Genomic DNA, 24,638 nt, shown 5'->3' on the forward strand with positions numbered 1-24,638 from the left:
GATTTTATCTCGACAGCAATTAGCATAGGACCATACACACATGGCACTATAGAACATGCATGACCTCAAAGATCTAGAATCCCAAGACCAGAGAGATGAGGTCACCATTAACAGTGACAGAAGAGGCATGGCTAACTCCAAATCTAGTGTTTTCCCCCTTATTCAAGGAGGTGCTTAAAAAAGTTTATGACAATAACCAATGTAAAGACAAAAATTTTTCTTTCCTAATTTGCCAGAGCACATTCAATCATTTTTTTAGAAATTAAATTGATCTCTGATTGCCCACAAAGTTCAATGAAACTGCTCATTCCCGTGACCCAGCCTCCGTGGAGGCAGTTCCCACAGCTGAGGCACAGAGATGAAGATGCAAACTGCCATCCCAGCCCAGCGTGGAAACAGTGCTGCGGCCGAGGCTGAGGGGCCAGCTAACCCCCGATGCACTGCCTGCCCACACACACCCAAGAAAATGTGGGGGCTGCCGCACCTGGCCCAAGGGGCCACCCCTGGGAAGGGGGGAATCTGCTTTGTAAGACTTATAGCCCTTTTTACTGCCTTCTTGTAAGTTATTCGCAGGAAACAAAAAAAAGAAAGAAAGAAAGAAAGAAAGTTGAAACTCTTAATTCAAAACCTCAGCTTTCCCAATTTATCTCAGATGTTGCTCCTTGCCCCAAAGCAGTTTTATCAAACTCATGCCCATGGAGAGCCCTGACCTCTGTCCCCGTGCATTTCCGATAATCATTTGGGCAACCAGTTGACGTTTCGCCCTTCCTTTACCCCCTGAAGACCACAGAGCAATCGGGCCCTGCCCAACCAAGTCGCTCGCCCCAGAGGCCGCGGGTCTCCACCGCGAGTCGGACCATCATTTCCCACTTTGGCACAAACCCATCCCCGCCGGCATAACGTACGTCGTACCGGACGCTCCGATGCCCGAGGAGGTGAGTGAGAAGCAATCTCCGAACTCAGCATCGATCCCCGGATAGATGCATCTCTCCGTCAGCTCACTCGCACGGGGAAATCGACGACAGGCGTTTTCCGGGCATTTCGGACGCGGCCCTTCCGAGAGTGGGATGCACCTGGCCGGTCCCCAGAGGCAGCCAACAGGTGCCGGCCTCCCCGCCCTCGCCGCGCCGGGGGCAGCAGGGCACCGTCGCGTCCCGCGGGGCCACTCCCCCCGCCCGTGCCCGCGCGCGGCGCCCTTACCTCGCTGACGATGGTGGAGTGGGCCTGGGCGTAGCGCCAGCCGCCCCGGCACGGCACGAGCGGCGCCGAGCGGTTGGGGAAGGCGGCGAGCGGGTCTGCGCAGCTGAGCGCGTCCGGCGCCGCGCTCGCGTTGGCCGCCTCCAGGAGGTAGCGCCGGCAGCTGCCGTCGCCGCGGCGCTCGGGGGGCGCCGTGCGGTTCCACTCCTCCTCGGGGCTCCAGCCGCAGCGCTCGGCCAGCGCGGCGGCGCTCGGCCCGCGGCACCAGTAGCGCTCGGGCTGGCTGCCCAGGAAGACCACGCCGACGAAGAGGAAGGCGAAGGTGACGCCCGTCAGGCAGAGCAGCAGGAACACGCGCCGCTGGAAGCGCCCGAACTCGCCCGCCCTCTGCAGCGCCTCGTCGAAGGAGGGCATGGTGCGCGCGGCCGCCCGCCGCCGGGCCCGACTCCGCGAGCGCGTCCTGCCGCCGGCAGCCCGGCCTCCGAGTGAGCGCGGGCCCCGCCGGCCGCCGCCTCACCCCGCCGCCCCCCCCACCCCACCCCACCCCTCCCCTCCCTCCGCACCGCGCTCCCCGCCTCACACCCCTGGGCGCCGCGCCAGCCGTCGCCGGCCCTCCGGCCCCGGGGCCCTCGCCTCCCCACCGCGGGCGCCCGCGGCGGCGCGGGCCGCGCTCCCCGGGGACGCGGCGGCGGGGTCGGGGTGGGCGCGCGACGGGGCCCGGGCGGCGCGGTCTGGCTGAGCGCCACCGCGCGCCGGCCACCCGGCCCGGGCCTGCGAGTGACGGGCGCGCGGAGCTCCGTTCGGCCCCTGCCCCCAGCCTGCTCTGCGCTCGGCCCCGGGTCGCGCCCCAGAGGAAAGTTCCGGGGTCACCCACGACTCTCGGAGGTCCCGAGGGCAGCGCGGGGGGACGAAGGACGTGCGCTCCGGGTCCCGCGCCTGTGCCCCGGGGACACGCCCTCCAGCCCTCCTGCCCTCGGTGCGCAGAGGCCGCCTGGGGACCCATTGCCGAGCCGGATCCGGGCGGGATTCGATGTCGGTCCCATCTGAGAGATTGCCCGACTTTTTCAAAAAGGCAGCTGGGCAATCTACAGAGTTTAAGCGTCTCGTTCAGATTCCTCAAGTTCAGAGTGAAAAACGACCTCGGGCGGGATACAGGTTTCCTCAGCCGAGGCCTTCAGACCTACTCTCCCGGCCTGAAATCGCCCGGAAAGGGTGTTGGGTTGGTTTGATGGTTGTTTTTAACTGCTTTTATCCGCTCCCACGGGTCCGCAGAGCTGTGTCCGCACTGGCCTCCAGGCCTCTGCTCCCGTCCCTCTGGGCTGCTGTGGCCGGTGCTGGGTCTTCACCGGCCAGCTCGCGGGCCACCCGCAGGCTGCAGGGCTGACAGCGCTGTCCCCGCCCTGGCCTGGCCTCCTCTCTTGCCATGTGTCTTCTGAGGATTTCTCTAGCTCTTCTCTCCAGACCCCCACCCCATCCTCAAAAAAGCTCTGGGCCCTCAGCTTGCTTTTCTTGAAGGGCCGAGAGGTTACCTCCTTCCAGAGCAAGGATTCTGGAGCCAGGCCACTCTCTTCAGCCTGCTTCACCCCCTCACCAGCCTGTGACCTTGGGCAACTTAATTGGCCAGCCTGGTGTTCTCATCTGTCAAATGAGGCTAATTAGTACCCTCCTGGGGTCTCTGTAAGGACTGAATGTATCAATATATATAAAGTGCCAGGAAAGTGCCCCATGCATGTAGTGTATACCATTTGACGTGTGGGCTACTAGTGCTGGTGTTATTTGTGCTGAGTTCATGCTCTGGAGACTGCAGGGATGTCCTTAGGATTACAGGTCCTTTGTGGAATAAAACACCTGATAGTGTGCAGGGCACACAGCGGGGGCTCCCTGATTGTTCTCTTGTTCCTTGATCTCAGCTACTAAAATCCTATCTATCACCGAGTTAGCAATGACTCCAGTGTGGGCATGTCTCACGCTCCAGGCTCTAGCCCATACTTTTAACTGCCCCCCTGGGCCCCAGACTCAATCTGTCTTCCTCCCATCCAGCTCTTCCTCCTGCCCCTCCTTTTGGTGTAACCATGGCCCAGCCCCAGGCTCTCAATCTCTGGATCTTCTCAACACTCCTCACTTGGCAGGCCTTTCTTCAAATGTCACCTCTGCTCACTCCTCCCCTCCCCCACCATTCAGCCCTCCCCACATCACCCAATACATGCACACACATGTGTGTGTGTGTGCAGTCTGCCCCCTTCCCTGCTTTCTCCATCTCACAGATGCATATTCGTATCCCTTTGTTTGCTGTAGAGCTCACTTATTTATCTTAGTTGTGTTCCTCCACTAGAATGCAGGTTCCATGAGGGCAGAAATTTCTGTTTTGTTCACTCTGTGTTGCGACTACCTAGAACAGTGCCCGGTTCACAGTAGGTGTGCATACCTGGCTGCTTCTTGACTCCACCCCCCAGTGCCCCTGGGGACTCCCCACCTGCAGCCAGCCTGCCATCCAGCCTGCTCTCCTCACTGGCTGCCCATGGTGCAGCTCGGCAGAGAGTGCCTTGCCTTCCAGATTAAATTCTTATGTCTCACCCTCCCTTTAAGGATCCCAACCTATGTCCCTCACCAAGTTGTCCCCTCAAGTGACAGCCAAACATAGCTACTTGCTAATCCTCAAATCCTTCTTGAACTTTCCTAAATCAATCCCTGTATACACAAAGTTCCCTCTTCCTGCCATTTCACTCTCCTGCCCCTCCCTGCCCACGGCCTAGCAAGGCCCGGGCTGAAAGGGGGCACCTGGTTCGTAAAGCGTCCCCCACCACCTCAACTGCCTTCCTTCCCAGGGAATGCCCTCTTTGTCTGTGCTCTTCACACATCTAAGAACCTTCTCGCAAAATTTCACCACCTTTTTCTTTGTATTGTACTTGTCTGGGTATTTTAATTTTTTTTAATGTAGTATACAGTCAAGTAGACCTAGAGTATTGTTAAGATCACAGACTTTCGGGGCGCCTGGGTGGCTCAGTTGGTTAAGCGACTGCCTTCGGCTCAGGTCATGATCCTGGAGTCCCGGGATCGAGTCCCGCATCGGGCTTCCTGCTCAGCAGGGAGTCTGCTTCTCCCTCTGACCCTCCTCCCTCTCATATGCTCTCTCTCTCTCTCATCCTCGCTCTCTCAAATAAATAAATGAAATCTTTAAAAAAAAAAAAAAAAAAAAGATCACGGACTTTGGAGCCAGACCTACTGGGTCCAAATCCCCTTCTACTTTTTGCAGTGAATGACCTTGGCAAGTTATTGAGTTGTCTTCCATAAAACTGAGTAAGAATAAACTATCTCATTTTTAAGGCAAATCACTTAGAATAGTACTTGAAACATGGTAAGTGATATATATGAGTCAGCTATTAAAAAGAGCAATAAGAATTCTGATTATCTGGTAGGGTAAGTCCCACCTTCTCTCCCTAAACTTGTTCCTCTTCAGAATTATCTTGGTGATTTGGGGCCTTTTTTCTTCCATATAAAATTTCTACTTTACTAAGTGCCATAAAAATTGCTTTTTTTTGCTCCCACCCCCAGAATTAGCAAATGTCATGTTGTTATGTTTGTTTTAGGGATACTATTATTAAGAACTAGCATTCCTAGACACAGTTGAAGTCTCCTTCAGATGCCTTCAGATCCTGTTCCCTGTCCCCTCCCTCCCACCCCGAGGCAGACACCCAACCCTTTCTTGAGAAGGTGGGCCAGGGAAAAAGGCCCACCCAGGCCCAGGAAGAGGCCTTGGGACCACTGGACAGGGAATCTTGGGGTCCCAGCTCCCAGAGTTTGGGTAGGAGGGATGCACTGCATCCTCAAAAAGACAGAGCAGAGATGGGCTTCAGGTGGGTACAACCTCTTGGCCCTGGGGCTGGAGCAGAAGAAGGCCAGAGCTCCACTCCCAAAGGCACCAGACCTCTCTTCCCCAGGTGTGGCTATCGTGAAGTTGTTAATATTCATCTTGTCCAGTTTTCATCCTTTTAATATGCAGGTATCCCACACAAACAATATATAGTACTTGGGGTGCTCTCACATTTACATAAGTGGTCCCATACTCCCCATATTTTCCTGTTACTTCTCGTTTTCAGTCCACATTATATTTTTGAGACTCTTTAGCCTATCATCAGTCTTGATAAACATGGATCTATTTCATTTAATCCATCTGCTACGGATCATTCTTTTGAATGACCGTACTACAATTTATCCATTCCCTGACTGAGACGTCTAGCTCATTTTTAATTTTCCACAATTACAAATAACACTGCAATGAACCTGTTGTGCACATTCCCTTGTGCACTTGTGTAAGAACTGGCAGAAGGTAAATGCCTAGAAATAGGTTAGCAGGGCCGTAAAGTGTATGTATTTGGAGTTCTGCCAGACATTGCCAGATTGCTTTCAGAGGGGTGGTCCCACCGTGCATCCTGCCAGCGTCATATGAGGTTGTTCACATCTGTGCTGACATTTGGCTTTGTTAAACTCAAGCCCACTAGCAGATACTCTGGGTAGAAAATGCAGTCTCACTGTTCTGATTTACGTGTCCCTGATGTAGTCAGATGGAACATATTCTTCATGCTTACTCATCGTTCAGGTTTCATCTTCTGGGAGAGGCCTCTTCATATCCTCTGCCTGCGTTCTCTTTGTTATTTGTTTTTTCTTATTGAACTTTTGGGAAGTTAATTTGTTTATTTGTGTATTCTACTCCTTTATCAACTGTATAGGTTCTGTCTTCTCAGTCTGTTAACTTTGTTTATAGTGTCTTGCTGACTACAAAAAGTTTAAGTTCAGATGTAGTAAAATATATCAATTTTCTTTATAGCCTCTGGGGTTTTTGCATTTTGCTAAAAAAAAGGAAAATCCTGTATGAATGTGTTTCTGCATTCTCATTCTGTTCTACTGCGCTAGCTCCATGCCAATATTTCCTTGTTAATTATGACAGCTCTGTAAGAATTCTGATTATCTGGTAGGGTAAGTCCCGCCTTCTCTCCCTAAACTTGTTCCTCTTCAGAATTATCTTGGTGATTTGGGGGCTTTTTTCTTCCATATAAAATTTCTACTTTACTAAGTGCCATAAAAATTTGGCTGGGATTTTAATGTGGAACTCTGCTTGCATGTTATTTTTCCCATTGCTTTGTAGGTTTTTGAGAGAAAAGCCAAATCACATTCATCTTTCTATCCTAACCCATTGGTATCTATTTTCTATCTGCACATGTGACTATTTAAATTTAATTTAATTAAAATTAAGTAAAATAAAAAATTCTGTTCCTTATGAGCCATGTTTCAAGTGCTCAATAGCCAATGTGGCTAATGGCTACAATATTGGACTAAGCAGATACAGAACATTTCCATCGCCACAGAAAGTTCTGTTGGACAGTGCTGATCTAGACATAGTGATCATTAAATGTTTGCTGAAGAGACATGATAAGAATCAGTTGGCCCACAACCTTCAGCCTTTGTAAAACATACTGACTTTATTCTTTTTGAAAAGGTAATTGTTTGGGTTTTTCACATAAAATTTTATAGTTGGAATTTTTTATTGCATTTAGGAATGGATATACCAAATATTCGGGTATATTCACCACATATTGAGTTACCAAAATATGTCATAATGACATTTATGCTGTTTGTAAAGCACAAAAAAATTGGTTTGCTTAGGAATACTATAATAAATCTTGAAATAAAACTTTTCAAAAAGGTCCATTGAAAGAAAATTGAGCAAGTGAATTGGTACATGTGCTCAGGGCTAAGGAAAAAAATTAGGAATTGTATTTTCTTTTTAGTTTTTTAATAAATGGGTGAGAATATCTGAAACACTCTCATTCTTACCATATTTGGCACAGAGTAGCTATTTTTTAACTTAGTTTGTGAATGTTGTAAAAGCTACAAGTCACTCCCATTATTATGGCCTAACTGTGGACCCTAACATTGATTTAGATGGACCAGTATTCATAATTATCTTTTTCTGACCCATTCTCTTGCTATTTGATTACAATTTGGACATCCCTATAGGAAAGTTTCTGGTTTGGGGCAAACCACTATACATACTATTGTCCTTTTTGTAATCAATGCTCACTCTATACTTGACCATCTAGGAACTTAGACTTAAAGTCCTCTTTGGAGAAGGTGTAGCCTTGGCGAAAACCTGTTGAAATATTCCAGAGTTGAATTTTGACAAGGTAGAAAAACTCAGCGAAGCCCAAGAGACTTGTAGAGTTCCTGTTTACTCTGCTGATGATATGGCAGCAAGCCCTTCACCACTTCCCTTCCAGTACTTGTGGGTTTTGTGCTGTTCTCACAAGTGCAAGGTGAAGTGCATTGCAACTCTTGGAAACCTTTTCATCACAAATGGTTCAGTTCAGGAATGGCAAGTGGGTTTCTTTTTATGCCTCCCACCCATCTTTTGGCAGAAGCTATCTGGAGGATACCTTTATTGAGAACAACTTTGAGGTTGAATCCAAAACAGTCCATGATTGATTGGTAATGTCAGATTGGGGTGGGGAGGGGGAATAGTAGTATGAGTGTAAAAGAGTGGTCATCCTTCTATTGGTCAGTGCAGCCTGGCAAGTGCCAAATTGCCATAATACTCCTTCTGGGTCTCCAAGGCTCAGAACATCTATTACCTTGGGGATTTGTGAAGGTCTTGGTGAAAAGCCACTGTGTGATTTATTGCTAAAATATTGCCCAGAGGTTTCTGCTATTGAACCTCATTGTGGATGAAACTGTCTTTTAGTGGGGTGCCTTCAATAGTTTGAGAGTGGTCCCCCTGGGCTGAACATTCAAGAGAGACACACTGTTTCTGAATCTCAGTGCCATCACACATAAATCCCATTAATGCAATCTTTGAATGAGAGCAGGCAGTCTCGAGAAAGGGGCAGGCATCAATTAAAACTCGAGTCACCTCTCAATTAATTAAACTTAAAAACTGAAGAATAACACCTTCATTGAAAATTACCTTCTAGAAACATAGTTACTGAAATGGAATGATGCTTACAACCTGTTCCATAAAAGAAATAGGTGACAAAGACTGCATTTGATATCAGTGCATTTCAACCTACCTGTGGTAAAGGAGTCATGTTTGTCTGTTTCCTATCTATTGCAAACCAATATATGGTTTTACTGGGCATAAAGAGCTTGAAGCTCACAACACATACAATCCCAAAGTGAACTCAACAACATCAGAACTGGTCTACATTCTGTTCAAGGAGGCCTGTCCACCAGTCACTCACTTCATGGCGATGTCAGATTGTATAAAAGTTTCTATATGCTTACTCCCAATTTCTGCACTCATCTGATTGCAAACAGAGGACAGCAATTCATAGACTGGCTCTAATAGTGCATTCTATGCAATCCAATTTTTGGTAAAATAACATATATTTATATTTATATTTCCATGAAAAGTCTTTATTGTACCCTGGGTACACAAATAGATGTTCTAACACTGCAGGCCTTCAACGAGTATTTGTGGATTGACTGACTTCTCCAGAGTCTATATATGCTTGAAAGATGGTCTAGAGGGATGAGCTCCATGTTCACAAAGTCATACCAAGGGCGTTTGAATGTTTAGCTGATTTCATGAGCTAAAGTCTTTCAATTTGTAGATTACTCTCCTTTTGGAATTAATTTTTGTTTGATTTTGTAAATCACAGATGTTTACTTTCCCAGTCTATATTGGAGTCAAAAAGTAAGTTCTAGTTCTGGTTGGGCCAATAAATAATTTCTTTCTAAAAGTACAATAAAGTAGGGCGCCTGGGTGGCTCAGTTGGTTAAGCGACTGCCTTCGGCTCAGGTCATGGTCCTGGAGTCCCAGGATCGAGTCCCACATCAGGCTCCCTGCTCGGCGGGGAGTCTGCTTCTCCCTCTGACCCTCCTCCCTCTCATGCTCTCTGTCTCTCGTTCTCTCTCTCTCAAATAAATAAATAAAATCTTTAAAAAAAAAAAAAAAAGTACAATAAAGTAAAGATCATTAGATCGTTTCCTGGCAATAAGATGCAATGAGTTCAAGTTCTCCTTTCCTTTATTTTTTTTTTTTTTAAGATTTTATTTATTTATTTGAGAGAGAGAGAATGAGAGACAGAGAGCATGAGAGGGAGGAGGGTCAGAGGGAGAAGCAGACTCCCTGCTGAGCAGGGAGCCTGATGCGGAACTCGATCCCGGGACTCCAGGATCATGACCTGAGCCGAAGGCAGTCGCTTAACCAACTGAGCCACCCAGGCGTCCCTCTCCTTTCCTTTAAATACAAAGACAAAATGTATAAATTGAGGTAATCTGGGTCCTTTTTAGTGCAGTTTGTATGTATGTATTAACACTGGTGTTCTAATGCAGGTTGTGAAATGCTGGTAGATGGAATATCCAATTTTGTGAGATTTTAAAGCTCCGTCTTAACATGAAAAGGTGAAAGCTATCTGAAAAATTCAAAACGAAACCTTTTTAAAATGTGGCCTGAAGGAATAGTATGAGTATAAGAATACCCAGCATGAAATTTTTATATAAATAACAATGATCTATGGCTACTGGACAGGAGTATACACAAATACTTCTGTTTTATTTTTTCTATATTTTTATTGAATTAATTGTGGTCTAGGTGATTTTACCATTTATCTTGAGTGTAGCAATTGGACGGCTGTGTTTGAGACACCACTATAAATATTAGGAGAAAAGGCCAGGTGGAAAAGAAGATGTTTATAGATTGGAAACTAGTATGAGCAGCAAGATAGGGAGAGGATAATAAATCTCTATTTCATTTTCATATTAAGATGCCTTAGACTCTGTAACCCAGAGTCTAAATTCTAATCCCAAACGTACAGTGAGATAAGAAGTATGTGGGATGTGTTTACTTGTCCTAAAAACAGATTAGAGCTCTCTGTATTACTCATTTCTACCTCTCTGCCAGGCAGGGCCGCTGAGACCATGGGTCTCTCTCGTGCCTCATGGGGGAAGCCCCATCACCTTCCTCAGCTCAGTCTCAGGCTTCAGTGAGCGGCCACGGTGACACCCCCCTCTGAGCCCCATAACATTCTCCTCGAGAGGTGTCCTCAAAAGCAGAGGCTCCCCACGGAAGCTCACTGCACCAAAAGGCAGGCTACTGTTCCTTTCAGTCTTTTCATCTAAATGAAAACTTCCTGCCAACCTCTTTCCTATCCCCTTCACCCCTGACACTCAGGCTCTCTGGTAACCTTCATGGACCCAGACTCTGCCCAGGACATGCTGTGCGCTTTCCCCTCTACATCCTTTCTCCTCCTCAGAACCACCTTTCTCCTCCTCAGAACCACACTCCCCCAGGAATATGGTCCTTTTACGGAGGAGAAACACAGGCTTGGGAAGATTAACATCATTCGTCCAAATGTCCCCCGAGTGTCAGTAGCTTATGGGGAGTGCAGACCATTTCTCCATTCCCAGCCACCTGCGGGGGGCGGGGGGGCGGGTCTCCTCGTCGGAGATGCTGCCTTTGCATTTTCTTTCGTACTTTTCCCATGACCTTCATGTGAGTACGAGACATTTTTTGCTTTTGCTTTAGACCTGGGTCTGTTTTTGTTTTGTTTGTTTTAAGTAAAACCATCTTACGCTTTCTATAATGATCTCTACACAATACTTCTGACAAAAGCTATTGTAGGGGTTCTTTTTTAACTGAGAGACATTTTAGAAGTCGTGTAGTCTAATTTCCTTATTTTGCAATCAAGTAATTAAGGACCAAAAAGATCAAGTAACTCAGCTAACAGGACTTCACTCAGTTCGTGGCCCAGTGGGAGCAGGACCTAGGTCCACTCTCTATTATCAAGTGCTGACTCAGATTATCTTGTGAGGCTGTCATTTCATAAATTATTCTTTTGACTACAAATATGGCATATTCTAGAAACTTTGAAAATCTTTGCCTTTCAATGTCAAAATTAATTTGTATGAATATAAAGCCTCCTCATTCTTCATTGAAATAACATTATCAGTTAAATTTTTTATAGTGAAGAATGGGAGATTTTGTTGCAAAAATAAAGATTTTTAGCATTTGTAACACTGGAAAAATAAAATGACCTTAATAATTCCGAAGCATTATATTTGTTTAGGTGGGGACGAAGGATAACTGGGCAAATGCGAGTGAGCTCCCTACCTGGATTAATAGCATCGTGACAACCTCAGTTTCCTGGTTTTGACAACACACCACGGTTATGTAAGGTATGATCATGGGACAAACTGGGTGAAGGGTACACAGAAACTCTCTGTACTATTTTTGCAACTTCTTGTGAGTCTTAAACTATTTCAAAATAAAAAGTTAATTTTAGAAAAAGTATTGATATATTGCTATGACAACCGGTCCTGAAAATGTTGTGTCCAAAATGACCATGCCATTGAGTTTTTCCTTTCAAGGACAGGACAGTTGCCGCACTCCAAACCCAGCCCCACCTCCCTGGCCCTGCACCATCCTCTGTCTCCCAAGGAACCAGCTTCAAACATCAAGGGGTTAACTAGAGTTTTACAGGCTGGCCTGAGAGTGGAGAACTCCTTCTTACCATGTGTCCTTGGGGAAATGCTCCTGCGTTCCAGGACCCAATTCCCAAGTGTACTTTCAGGTCCCTGCCCATTTGTAAATTGTTTTATGTGTGTGCTATCTTGAGTGTGACCTTGGGTTCAGTGCAGAGAACAAGTGAAACTGAAGCCACAAGCTGTGGATTTCTTCTGTTTTGAAATAAGCATTCATCTTGGGATGGACAAAGAAAGAATTGTGACCAATAGGTGATCAATTATATTTTGCCAAAGCCAAAGTCTTATAAGAAGACTATGATCAAAACCCGCCCCCCAAAAAACCCAAAAACAAAAAACAAAAAAAGCTATTTGTGTTTCTTCTACTCTTTGACTGTTTCAGTCCTTGGTGTTCATGATCTTGCTGTCTTTGCTTACATACACGTGGTGTATAGGGTTTTGTGTGCACATCTCGTAACTCACCTGAAGACACACCAGAACAGTTTGTATTTGATAAGCTGGCTGTCCTGGGCATCTTCCACCTGTGCTCACCAATGCAGCCACTTCAGGATTACTGTGTGAATCTCAGCAGCCTTAACCACCCCCACCCCCACCCCCACCTCCATTTCTGCAGAAGGTCCCATCCCCAAGCTCTTCTGGGAATCCCTGGGGGCTGTCTTTTATGTGCAGCCCACAGACTGTATTGGCAGTTTTGGAATGTCCCCCCTTCTTATACCCCGCCAGGAATCTCTACAACGACAGTAGGGTGGGGTGGGCGTTCTGCGCACCGGAGAAGTACATCTTACCCGTGGGTTCAGTTCTCAAGAAAGAGAACACAGAGAAAAGAATGTGTGGTCAAAAATCTTGCTTGGGAGTCTTCTCAGTGCTCCAGAACCAGATCAGATCGTGGTTTCTCTGGTCAGGGACTAGGTGGAGAACTGGTGTGTACTGAGAGATCATCCTGCTAGAAACTACAGCAGGAGAATGGTGATGTGTGCCCCTGGGAGGCTTGCAAATGCTAGGGAAGAGTCACTGCACTGGGTCAGGGCCTCTGTTCCCTGAGTGGGAGTTGGGGGGAACTAGATGGGGCTTCTCTTCAAGCCTCAGCCCCCCTCCCTGATTTCCACTGCTCCCCACCTCTAGTTTATCCCTCAGGTCTGCATGTGTTTTATCCCCCCAAACAGTCAGGGTTCAAGCTCTTTTCCACAGGTCTCCTGTGCTACAGTCAAATGAGGGGGCATGCCTGGGCATATGTCCCTAAATAATCTGTCCAGAGACAAATTAGGATGACTACCTATTTGGCCAGCCAGTACATACCTGAATCTCAGCTCCAGACTCAGCCCAAACTCCCTATTACATGCTAACACTGGCCTGCCCACTGGGTCTTCCATAAGCCAACCCCCTAGCCTCTAACCCTTTGCAAGGTCTATCCTCATAGACCCCTCCTCAAACCCATGCCAACTACTCTTCTAGTTACGCTTAATCCTTCTCTCATATCTTAAATGCTCTCTCTTATCACTGTCTTCTGCCTATGTCACATCCTATATATATATATATATATATATATATGCACACATCCAATATATATGTACAAGGTGCATTGTGTATATATATATATCGTGTCCCTTTATATCTATATATATCTATATATCTATATCTATCTATATATATATATATATACACACTTATATCTATATTCACATACCCATGTCTTTTATAACCCACAGACAGCTACTATATAGCAAGGTGGTTCACTTCTGGAAATGGCCCTAGAATTCTTCTGCTGTCACTTATTTGCTGGGTGTCTTAGACACATCACTGACCCCCGCTGAATCTCAGTTTCTTCTTTAGTGAAATGAGGGTATATAATAGTATTAAGCCCACAGGATCATAGAGAGAAATAAATAAAACAGTGGAAGTTGACTGCTTAGCACAACATTGGACAAAAAGAAGGGTTCAGTGTTAGCTGTTCTTCAAAATGTTTCCCATCTTTAGACTGCACTCAATCCCACTTCCCCCATGTCTCTTCCCTACATTTGCTTCTCATAACTCCTGGGTATTTATGGCCATGTTATTGCACCTACCCTCAATACACACCACTTAGCAGGAGGTACTGTTTCTACTGTGCCCTACAAACTGAGTGTCTTCTTAATCTCCCTAGTGACCACGACTGCATTAGGTATTTCTCTCGTATGTGTTTCCCAGCGTAATGCTGGACATTTCACAAGATATTCTACAAATAATCCATCGGCTCTCTGTGTCGCTTTAAGGGAAACTTAATGACCCATTTGGTTAATAGTTTAGAATATTCATATTCTCTCAAACACTTTTTTTTTTAATGCTTTGGTTTAATAATACCTTCCCCTATATACAAGTGAGAAAAATAAATTAGGTCTTCGGTGGTTTCCAGAAACGATTCTTCCCCATTCATCCAAGAGCAAGAAAGCCATGATCTCACATTATCCAAACGGGCCCAGATGCCCGACGCAGTTCCTAAGTATTATTCCACTGACGTTTTCTGATGTGCTTCTGATCTGCCCGTCATGAGTTGGTAACGCCAAAAAGCAAGTTACAAAGGAAACTTGGCAGGGCACCAGGTGATTTATGCCTTAGTGCCCTTGCAGGTTATTATATAGACCCAGTCTAAAAGATCCTCAGTTTGCCTTGTTGGCAGGCGTTCATTGAGAGGAGCGCATTTTATGCACCAGATACAACGATAAACAAACTGATTTTTAAAGAAATCTTCCCACTTGGCTATCTTATGACTGTGAAGTCTCCATTGGAGAACATCAAACAAATTTCTGCAGATGTTTGTCTGAAGTGATTAGCCTAATCCTCCCTCAGATGTTAAATGACGCAAACAGCATGGGAATCATAATTCTAAGTATGATTTTTCAGATGGCAAGTCCCTTCTGCATGGTATTTGTTAATACAAATATTTAGGAAATTTGGCTTGGGAAAAAAATGTGAAATTGAGCTTTAAATACCAGCTCTGCGATAGGATTCGAGATTAGCATTATGCTTTCAGGAAAAGCAATGCTCATGAACTCGTGAGCGGTGGAGACTTTTCCAGATGCTCTGTGAATGAACTGCATGAGCACTCCCTGCTCACAATGCAGTTCCTTAAACTTCAGACAGTGGACAGTCCAGAGTGTTGTGACATTAAAGAAAGACCATTTAACATGGTATAAGATCACCTGTAGAAATCAACTAGACAGGTGGATTTTTTACATGATAAAGTGGCTTTTAACTTTTAAACAGGAACTATGGATTCTAGTCCAGGGAGCATGTGTAGATACACCCTAAGTTTCTGAAATCTCAAATTTAAAAACCTAAAATATTTAGGTTTAAAGTTTGCCATCCAGACATGTTAGAAAATAATTCTTGCCCTTCCTGATGGAGGCTGGCGTGAAGCCCCAAAGGAAGCAAGACCTGACTTTAACCCACTTACATTTCAAATAACAAAATAGTAACTTTATAGATCTTATTTCATTGAATCCCCAAACCATTAGGAAGAACAAAAGTTTTGTACAAAACAAACACCAACTTCATAAAATAAGTGGAATCTTTCAGATAGGCATAGATTTTTCCCCATGGAGGAAAAAATCATTAATTTCTAAAACATGTCATAAACTCAAAATACATTGCTTATTGAAAAACAGATATTGTAAAAACTGTCAGACTCCATTTTGTTTTAGAGGATGGCACTAAAAAAAAATCACTGCTTAGGAGTCAAATAGGAATCACGTCTGATGTTACTAGAATAACCCCACTGTGTTAGTAAACTGTAAGACTGTCTCAGGCAAGCTTTAAAAGATACTAAAACTTCAAGGTGTGACTTGAAGGGAAGAAAGAATTCAAATAAGTTTGGGTAATCTTTGCAACCAAATTTTACTTTTTTACTGTAAAACTCAGAGCCCTCAAGGTGCATTGTATATTTCCAAGAGGGGAGTGTGGTGTGCACGGTCTTGTCCACTTATGTTGACCATGGAATCCTTCTACCACAGATCATCTTAAAGGACTGATATATCCTGGCAGCATATTTGGGGAAACATACACAATGCTGCAAATGGTTTGATGAGGTCTGTGATGGTCTCCTGTGGGTAAGAGAAGTATGGTGGGACGGTGCCAATGTGACTTGGTGGCTTTATGGCTAGTTAGAGAACGAAGCCCAAAAAGTGTAACAAGGAACCAGTTCCACAAAATCGCAATTAGCCCTGTCTTCATTTTCATTCGTTCATTCATTCATTCATTCATTCATTGAGTCCCATTGTTGGGCCCAGTGCTAGAGGTACAGAGATTAATAAAATACTATTCTTTTCTTTAAAGAGCTTACTCTCTACAGGAGGAAGGGTGAGAGGCATGTGACCTCAGATCAGAGGCTGGAACGCTGGGGACATAAAGGAGGGGTGGTCAGTTAGTTCTGCCTGGGAGTCAGACAACCCCTTCAGCTGGGTCTGATACATGGGGTGAAGGGCATTCCAGACTGAGGAGGATGAATGTACAAAGGCAAAGACAAGGAAGCCACATGTCACATTTGGAAGGCTGCAAAACTCTTCCTACAGCTGGGATTCAGAATGAAGAAATTCCTTCAAAAGATGAGGTTGCTAAATTGAGGAAAATTCCTTTAAGGATATGAGACTGGAGGCAAGGTGGCCATGTAGGTGGTCTGAGAGAGAGGGGAGAGGAAGTGGCGGCTGCACTTAGGAGTGACATTGGAGACAGAGGAGACTGAAGGGTGGGAGGGATGTTGAGATTGTAGGAAGGCACTGAGAATCTAGGGTGACCCCAGGCATCTGACTTGGCAGCTGGGGGAATGGATGGTGGTACCAGTCAAGAGCTTAAAAAAGCAGAAAGTGAGGAGAAAAGGGGAAAATCTGTTTTAGGCATGTTGAACTTCAAGCCTCCAGGGAACATCCGGATGGTGCTGTTTGACTGGCAATTTACTGGTTATAGGAGAAAGCCATCCGGGCAGCAGGTCAGAGTTTGGGAAATTGTTTGCCTGTATCTTCAATTTCTCTTTTCATTGTTATTTAAGCATGCTTAGGTCTCTCTACTCAAAGAAGGAAAAGAAAGGAGAGAGATGGAAGGGAATTAAGGGAAAGAGAAGAAAAAGGGTGAAAAGAGAGGAGGAAGAAGGAAGAAACCAAGTTTCCTAGAACCCCATTCCTCCGGGGCGCTGCCCACCCCTTCTCCGGGTCGCCTGCTTCTCCCCACCTCGATCCTCTACTGCTGTCACTTCACCTGGACTCACCACTCCACTAAGACTATGATGGCAAGATCATTAAGGACCTCCTTTTGGTTTGCCATTTGCAACAACGTGGGTGGATCTAGAAAGTACAATGTTAAGCGAATTAAGCCAGTCAGAGAAAGGCAAATACCCTATGATTTGACTCATATGTGTAATTTAAGAAACAAAACAAACAAAAGGGGGTGAGGGAGACAAACCAAGAAACAGACTCTTAACTCTAGAGAACAAACAGATGGTCACCAGAGGGGAGGGAGGGGATGGGGAAAATAGGTGAAGGGGGTTAAGAGGACACTTATCACAATGAGTGCTGGGTAATGTATGGAAGTGTTGAATCACTATATTGTACACCTGAAACTAAGATAACACTGTATGTTAACTACACTGGAATTAAAAAAAAATCTTTTTGGCTAAATCCAGTTGATAAGAACCCAGTTCGTCTTTGACTTCCTAGCCACCCACCTTCAATTCTACTGAATTCTTCCTCATTCCGGAAGTACTTCCTTCCCTTGGATTCTGCAAGGCCCCAAAGCCCACTCCTCAGACCTCTTGTTGGGTCCTTTCCTCCTGTCTGCTCCTTCCACGTGGACATTCCAAAAGCTTCCTTGCAAATTGCTCTCCTCTTCTCATTCTACAAACTCTCCTTGGGCAGTCTCAATGGCCCCATGGCTCCAGCTATTCATATTAAAGCAGTTGTGGCTACAGTAGCAAATGTACCCCAAATGTATAATGTCTCAAAGTTAATGGGTGCTTGCTTTTGCCCATTCAAGGAGCAACTCAGAGCCTCATCACCTCATGTCCCCAAATTTGCCATTCTCTTACTCCCACCCTCTTTCCCTCCTCCTACCTCATTTTGGGAGGCAGAATTTTTGTTTGTTTATACTTCCTCTGCTCTTACCTCTTTTGGTGGAATAGAAACTAGAATGTTCCAGATATTTTTCACACACTTCATCTCATTTAAACAGTTATGCTATTTTTAATAGAGAAAACCAAGATTTAGAGAGAGAGTTAATTCACCCAAAACAGCAAGTACAGAACTAAAATCCAAGCCTGTCAAATTCTAAATCTGATGGCTTTCCCACCTGGTCGTGCTGCTCTTTTTTTCTCTTTCAGAAAGAGTGAAGTTCAAACAAGAACAAGTCAACCATCAGTAAGAGATAGGGTTGAGATTCAGACCCAGGTTTCTAAACCTGCAACCAGAGTTCTAAGTCCTTTTTATATTAGTCTATTCTATATCTTTATCAACATTCACGACGAATTTCCCAAGTTCCTGACTCTACGTTTGCAAAGTAATTGACATTTGACCAAGAGGGACTTGGGCAGAGCCCCAAGGAAAGCCCAGGGATCACTGCTGATGTCACCCACACTCCGTTTGGCTCCCAAGTCTGTCTCAGAAAAGGCCCTCCTTACTGCTTTAGATGGTAAATCGCTACTGCCTGAATTCTCGAGTCAACCTGGCCAAGAATATAGAAAGTAGAATTTCCACCCCAAAAAAGTGTTGCACAACAGATAGCTCCTGCCATTTCTGGGCGAACACTTCTCCAGCCTCTAGTAGAAAGGCCCATTCATTTTAGTGTTTGATAGGCACAGCTACATAGTTCCCGGTGCATTGAAATTTTGTCCCCAAATCCATCTTTGAAAGGAATTCTAAATGGAGTGGGGAGAAAGAGAGAAAATTGGATGGAAATGGATGGAAATTACTCTTCTCTAAACAAATTTAAAAGCCCTCCCAATGGCCAAAACATCCAGGGTTCTCTGGGTGTCTTGCAAGCCCATAAATGCTGGAAACACGCTATGCCACTTGCTACCGATATTAATGCTAGTGGTACCTTCTCAAATGAAATCAGGAGCAGTTATATATCACCAGGGTAGCTATTCTTCTCTAAAAGCATCCCACATTCAAGTGTTGCTTTTGTCAATCTGTAAATTCTCCTGTTGTTCCTGTCTTCACAGATTGGTGATCCAAGCCCAGGCTTTGCACAGATGTACCTTGGTGCTGCCAAAGGTAGCTTTATGAAATGTGGGTTCTTGGGCATAAGTACAACCAGGGGCTCTATGACACTGGAAACCTTCCAAGAATTCTTGAGCCCATTACAAGCTGTCCTTTCTGGGGGCAGGCCCCTGATACCCAGACCTGGGAGGGAGGGCTGGGGGGCCTGACCCATGACCGTACTGCCTCCTCTGACCTTCTTCACTCTCCCCCGCCTTCTACCCCCAAAATACACTTGACTGCTGGAATATTTTATTTCAAAACACTTAGTTAAAATAATACATGCACCTGAAAGAAAATTAAATGATACAGAAGGGAATATGGGGAAAGAACAATTTTCCATATGGCTCTTCCACATCCGCCAGAGCTGACCGTTATTTAATGATTTCCATTTTTGGTCCTACTGGAAATTACCACTGTAATGTGCAACTATGATTCATTACAAAATGCTTCCATTTCTTGTTTAGCAAATCTTGACAATATCCATTGACCCTCTTCTGCAAAAGATAAGGTATTCCTTTCCCATAATCCTCTAAGTATTTTATGACTACAGAATAATTTATAGTTTTCCCTATTTAAAAAAGTTATTCATCTCTATTTCTTGTCCTAGAATCCTAAACAGCATTTCCTGGCTCAACCACAGAATATTGGCATCCCTCCCTCCCTAATTTTCCACCTTTTTTACCACCCTCTGTCAAGAGTGATAAAGACCTCCAATGTGAACAATGACATGGACAACTCCTAAGTGAGGAATAAATCTCGCTGACTCTCAGAGGTGTGCACCCTCACAAGTCCATTGTCACTCGAATCTTTCAATGGGCTGCTAGCATTTGAAAATGATGACTCTCTTATTCTACCTTCAGTTACTGTTATCTCATCATTCACTTTTGTATTAGTCTGCTTTGAGGTATGGTCACAAATGACCTGAGAAAGCTTTTAGCTTCTCCTGAACAGAACTGAAAGTCAGAGGAGGAAAGGAGTGAAGAGTTCCTATAATGTTATGTATCGACATGGCCACACACTTGTAAGCTTACTTGTGTCTTCTGGCTCCGCTCTTATTCAACCCCAAGTGTACTAACTCCATCACACAAGGGCTCGCTGCCCGATCTCATGACTTGGTTGGTCTGACAGAACCCAGCTTGTGGTAGGCAACTATTGTCATGCCATCGTTTCGTACCTCATGGTCAGGGCTCAGGAGTATGCTGGTTGTTCTCCAAAAGGCATCTAGTTCTTATTACAGATGGCATGACCACGCCCCAGAAACTTAGCGGTCAGTGTTACTGACCTTTAGGATGTTAGGACATGGGTTTTAAACTCTTCATGGCACTTTTTCCCACCACTGACAACCCTAATCCCACAATATCAGTCAGGTTGTATGGCCCACCTGGCAGGGCTGCTTGCATCAAAGCTTGGACCAGCTCTAGAGCCCTCTCCTGCTGTAGATGACACTCCAACATGGCAGTCTTTGTGCCATCCAGTATGTGGGTTGACATTATGCTTCTTTCTTTATGGTGGGCGATATAACATGTGATCATTTGTCCTATTCTTTTGATGGGATTTTATATCCCTGGCCACTGGATCCCTAAAAATTTTACTGATAGGGCCAGCCCCTGAATCTTCATGGAGTTTATGTGACACCCTCTGGAATACACGTGCCTTATCAAAGATTTCAAAGTGCTTGAGACGTCTTGTCATCCAGTCCCATTAGCATGATGCCATTGATAAAGAAAATCAATGTGCAGGGTGTTCAAACAGTCCAGATCTCCTTGGACTATATTATGACAGAGAGTAGGAGAATTAGCTAGGTCTGAGACAAACTGCAAATTTATACTATGGACCATTTCTTGTGAATGCACAATCTTCCTGATCCTCTTTTTTGCATAGGATGAAGGAGAACATATTTGCCAAGTAAGTGGCCACATGTCATGCATTGTGGCTGTGTTAATCTGTTCTAGCAAATTATATCAAAGATAATACATTTGGCATGAGCTGTACGTCAGACTACTCCTCAGTTAAGTTTTTGGTATTCTACTGTCATTTCCCAGGGCTCACCCAGGTTTTTTCAGGGCCCAAAGGGGTGAATTAAATAAAGATGTGTTGGAAAACACCATCATTACACCCCTCAGATCTTTAAGGGGGACACTAATTACCATCACCTCCCCTCTGAGGATGAACTATTGTTTTTTATTTACTATCTTCATGGAGACAAGAGGTGGGGGAAGACCACTTTCTGAAGGCTTTCACTTGGGCTCTTATCCCAATAGCTCAAGGACCTAATGTGGAGGTCATACCAACCATCAAGGATGTCCATCCCAATTATATATTTGGGGACCAGGGAAATGGTCATTGGACTCTGTGAACCTAATCTTAGCCATGACTCAATTTATTACCCACCCCCAATATGCCCACTCTCTAGCATGGAGGCCATGATAATGCTTTGAGTTATTGTATATCTATGTCAGCTTTGACCCAATGTTCAACAATCCTTGAAATGTTGGATATTCTCCTTCTCCAGTGCACAGTTACTTGAGTAAATGGCCATATGCCCCTTTGGGGAAAGACTGGGGTAATCATCATCGTGTACACTTGCTGTGAGGTTGCAGAATCCTTCCTCCTGGAGACCCAATCACTTTTTAATAGATGAGTTTCAGGTTAAAAAATTTGCTCAGGTTCAGCAACTTCTTAAAGAATCATGGCACTTTATTGAAGTAATTGCCCTCAATCTCCTGATCAGTCATTCATGCATAGAGTGAGTGAAACTTGTTGGCAGCACATTTAGTTTTCCCCTAAGAATGCTGTAGTATACAAACCATCTCTGTAACTCTCAGACAGTCAGGTCCCCTGACTGACCCTCCAACTTTGCCATTTATTGTGGTGACTGTACCCATCTGGCTTTGGGTGATTAAGTACCTCCACAGGCTTTTGGGTTTTGGGTCTTACCCCACTGATATCAGAGAGCCAAATTCTGTCACAGCCTCTCCCCAGATCAGCCCTGGCTTGCAGAGGAGATCCATCACTAGTTTCTCAGTGATGCTGGTGCTCCTCATCAGTGCACTCCTCGTGGCCCTGACAAATCCTCAAGGCACAACTGCATTTAGTGGGTTCCCCGTCTTACTGAGTCTGTCCACCCCAGCATACCCACTTCTCTGAGCTTTTTCATCTTCTCCAACACCAGCCATGGTAATTCTGGCATTTCTAGCCCCCCTCACCTGGCATGGACCATCACTATTTCCAGACTTCTGGGAGCCCCCATAGTAGGGAGTTCACACTATACTCTGAGGTCCTTGCCAGAATCTTAAATCTTGTGACCTGGAAAACTGCTCTCAAATCAATAAACTCCCCTTTAACCAACCTTATGTTTTGGCCTCTTTGTTCAAAACAGCACCCTCAGAATCCAGTCTTATGTGTCCCCTTCCAGCTCCCATGCTTACAGGGCTGATCACTCTTCTTTGGGGTAATCCCTTTCCTCCCTTGTCAGAATCAGTGCACCCCTGGCTGGGTCCCCTGTAATTGAACCTTAGCTATAGACCTGGTGCTAGGAGGGGAGGTGGCTGTGGAGCTGAGGGGCCTCATGTTGTCTTATGAGGCAGCAGCCTCCGCATTGTTTGCAAATAAGAGGGAGGGGTAAGCCACTTCCATAGGCTCAAAGGAATTCAGAGGAAACCACAGGAATCCAGATTCAAGATGGGGGACAATAGGGGGGTGGCCGGGAGATTGATGTTTGCAAAAAATGGTGGAGCAGAAACATCCAAAAGTCCATCCCTTCATAAAAGCAATGAAAAAAAACTGGCAAAAACTAGCAGAATCAGCTTTTCAGAACTCTGGAAACTAACCAAAAGCTTGCAGTAACCATGGGAACACTTATTCAAGAAAAACAGTTCAATCTCAGTAAGAAAAGCAAGCTTTTTGGCTTTTTAATTTAGACTAATCCCAACCACCATGCCCCAGGTCAGTGATAGCCTTGAAAACCCCATCCTGTATCCCTGCCACCAGTCCAGAGGGAGCAGAACAGACTTATTCACAAAGAATTTTATTATTTGTTTTGATCAGTCTGCAGGATCCCTGGAAGACCAGCTCAAAACGCTTGCCTTTATGGTGCCTAACTTGCCTCCACTCTCTAGGAGCATTTGTCAAAAACATTTACAGGCAAATGTAAAAAAAAAAAAAATTAAGAGGTAATAAATGAGTTCAGAAAAGTTGCAGGATACAAGATCAATATGCAACTATTGGTTGTATTTCTATACACTAACAATCAACAACCCGAAAATGAAGTTTAAAAAATTCTGCTTACAATAGCAGCAAAAATAATAAAATATTTAGAAATAAATTTAATCAACAAAGTGCAAAACACTTGTACATCAAGGACTGTAAAACATTATTGCAAAATACTAAAGGAGAACTAAATAAATGGAAACATATCTCTTTTGTGGATTGGAAGACTTAATATTGTTAGAATGGCAATATTCTTCAAATTGATCTACAGATTCCACTCAATCCTTATCAAAATTCCAATATGTTTTTTTTTTTGCAGAAATGGACAGGATGATCCTAAAATTCACGTGGAAAATGCAAGTGACCCCAATTACCCAAAAGAAGTTTAAAAAAAGAACAAAGTAGCAAGACTCACACTTCCCAATTTTAAAACATACTAAAAAGTTACAGTTTCAAAACAGTGTGGTACTGGCTTCAAATAAATGCATAAACCAATGGAATAGAAGTGAAAGTCCAGAAATTAGCCCATACATCTGATTAATTGATTTTTGTCAAGGGTGCCAAGACCATTCAAAGGAGAAAAGAATCTTTTAATACATGGTGCTAGAACAACTGGATATCTACTTGCAAAAGAATGGATTTGGAGCCTCACCTCACACCATATACAAAATTAACTCAAAATGAATCAGAGACCTCAATGATAGACCTAAAACCATAAACTTCTTAGAAGGAAACGTAGGTGTAATTTTTAGTGACCTGATGCATGCCACAACATGGATGAGCCTATAAAACATTATGCTATGTGACAGAAGCTGGATACAAAACACCACATTTCATAAGACTCCGTTTGTATGAAATATCCAGAATAGGCAAATTTATAGAGACAGAAAGAAAATTAGTGGTTTCCAGGGCATGGGAGAAGAGGAAATGGGGGGCGGGGAGGGAGGGACATGGTTTCTTTTGGGTTTGATGACAATGTTCTGGAATTAGATAGTGGTGATGGTTGCACATTTTGAATATACTAAAAACTGCTGAATTGCACACTTAAAATCATTATGATGGTGAATTTTATCTCAAAAAATTTTTAAAAAAATACTTGGAGGAACATTGACTTCTTGTCCTTACTCCATGAGTCCTGGTCATATTCTTTCCAGCATCCCAACTCTGGCTTTACATCCTGCCTTGGTTTGCATTTAACCTCTGGAGCTTGGCTACTCTGATAATTAAGTTTGGGACTCATCCACAGCTTTGTGTTCCCTGCTGCTGCAGGAGATGGGGGCATCTTGGTATGTTACCCAAGGGAGCTTTCAGTTGCTTGTTAAGCAATCTCAGGCTGTATTTTTCTCTTAAATACCTGATATATCACATCAGCTATATTATAGCACATCTCTTCCCCTGTTATCCCAACCTAGTTCACCACCAGAGAAGGTTTAAACCATTAGACTATTGTCTTTGGCCAGGGGCTATGATGGGATCCTCATTACCAGCCAGACAAGTGAGTGTGCCCACGTCAAAACTCCATTTTTTTTCCCACCT

At 44.6% G+C, this 24,638-nt stretch overlaps 1 protein-coding gene and 1 long non-coding RNA gene across 8 annotated transcripts in view; one reads left to right on the top strand and one right to left on the bottom strand.

Moving 5' to 3' along the window:
• The window catches only part of SLC22A3 (solute carrier family 22 member 3), an 86,329-nt gene extending 84,624 nt beyond the window's left edge, over window positions 1-1,705 (bottom strand). Inside the window, exon 1 of one of the 2 annotated variants that reach the window (XM_036110040.2) lies at window positions 1,201-1,705. In XM_036110040.2, coding sequence (XP_035965933.1) covers window positions 1,201-1,611 — 411 coding nt within the window. In that variant the 5' untranslated portion in view covers window positions 1,612-1,705. The remainder of the gene's footprint in view (window positions 1-1,200) is intronic. The other variant, XM_036110038.2, reaches the window with a different exon arrangement.
• A 7,722-nt stretch (window positions 1,706-9,427) lies between these two features.
• Window positions 9,428-23,924, top strand: LOC118546950 (uncharacterized). 6 transcript variants are annotated; one of them, XR_013441032.1, is made up of 4 exons: window positions 9,428-11,367; window positions 18,854-18,905; window positions 19,358-19,665; window positions 23,422-23,924. It is a non-coding gene; the product is annotated as an uncharacterized LOC118546950 (long non-coding RNA). The 6 variants fall into 6 exon arrangements; XR_004922850.2 differs by lacking the exon at window positions 23,422-23,924 and having other exon boundaries at window positions 19,358-19,401; window positions 19,501-22,241; XR_013441034.1 differs by lacking the exon at window positions 19,358-19,665.
• The last annotated feature ends 714 nt before the right edge of the window (window positions 23,925-24,638 follow it).

This window comes from Halichoerus grypus, chromosome 9 (assembly GCF_964656455.1).
Source record: "Halichoerus grypus chromosome 9, mHalGry1.hap1.1, whole genome shotgun sequence".
In the NCBI taxonomy this organism is placed as follows: Eukaryota; Metazoa; Chordata; class Mammalia; order Carnivora; family Phocidae; genus Halichoerus; species Halichoerus grypus.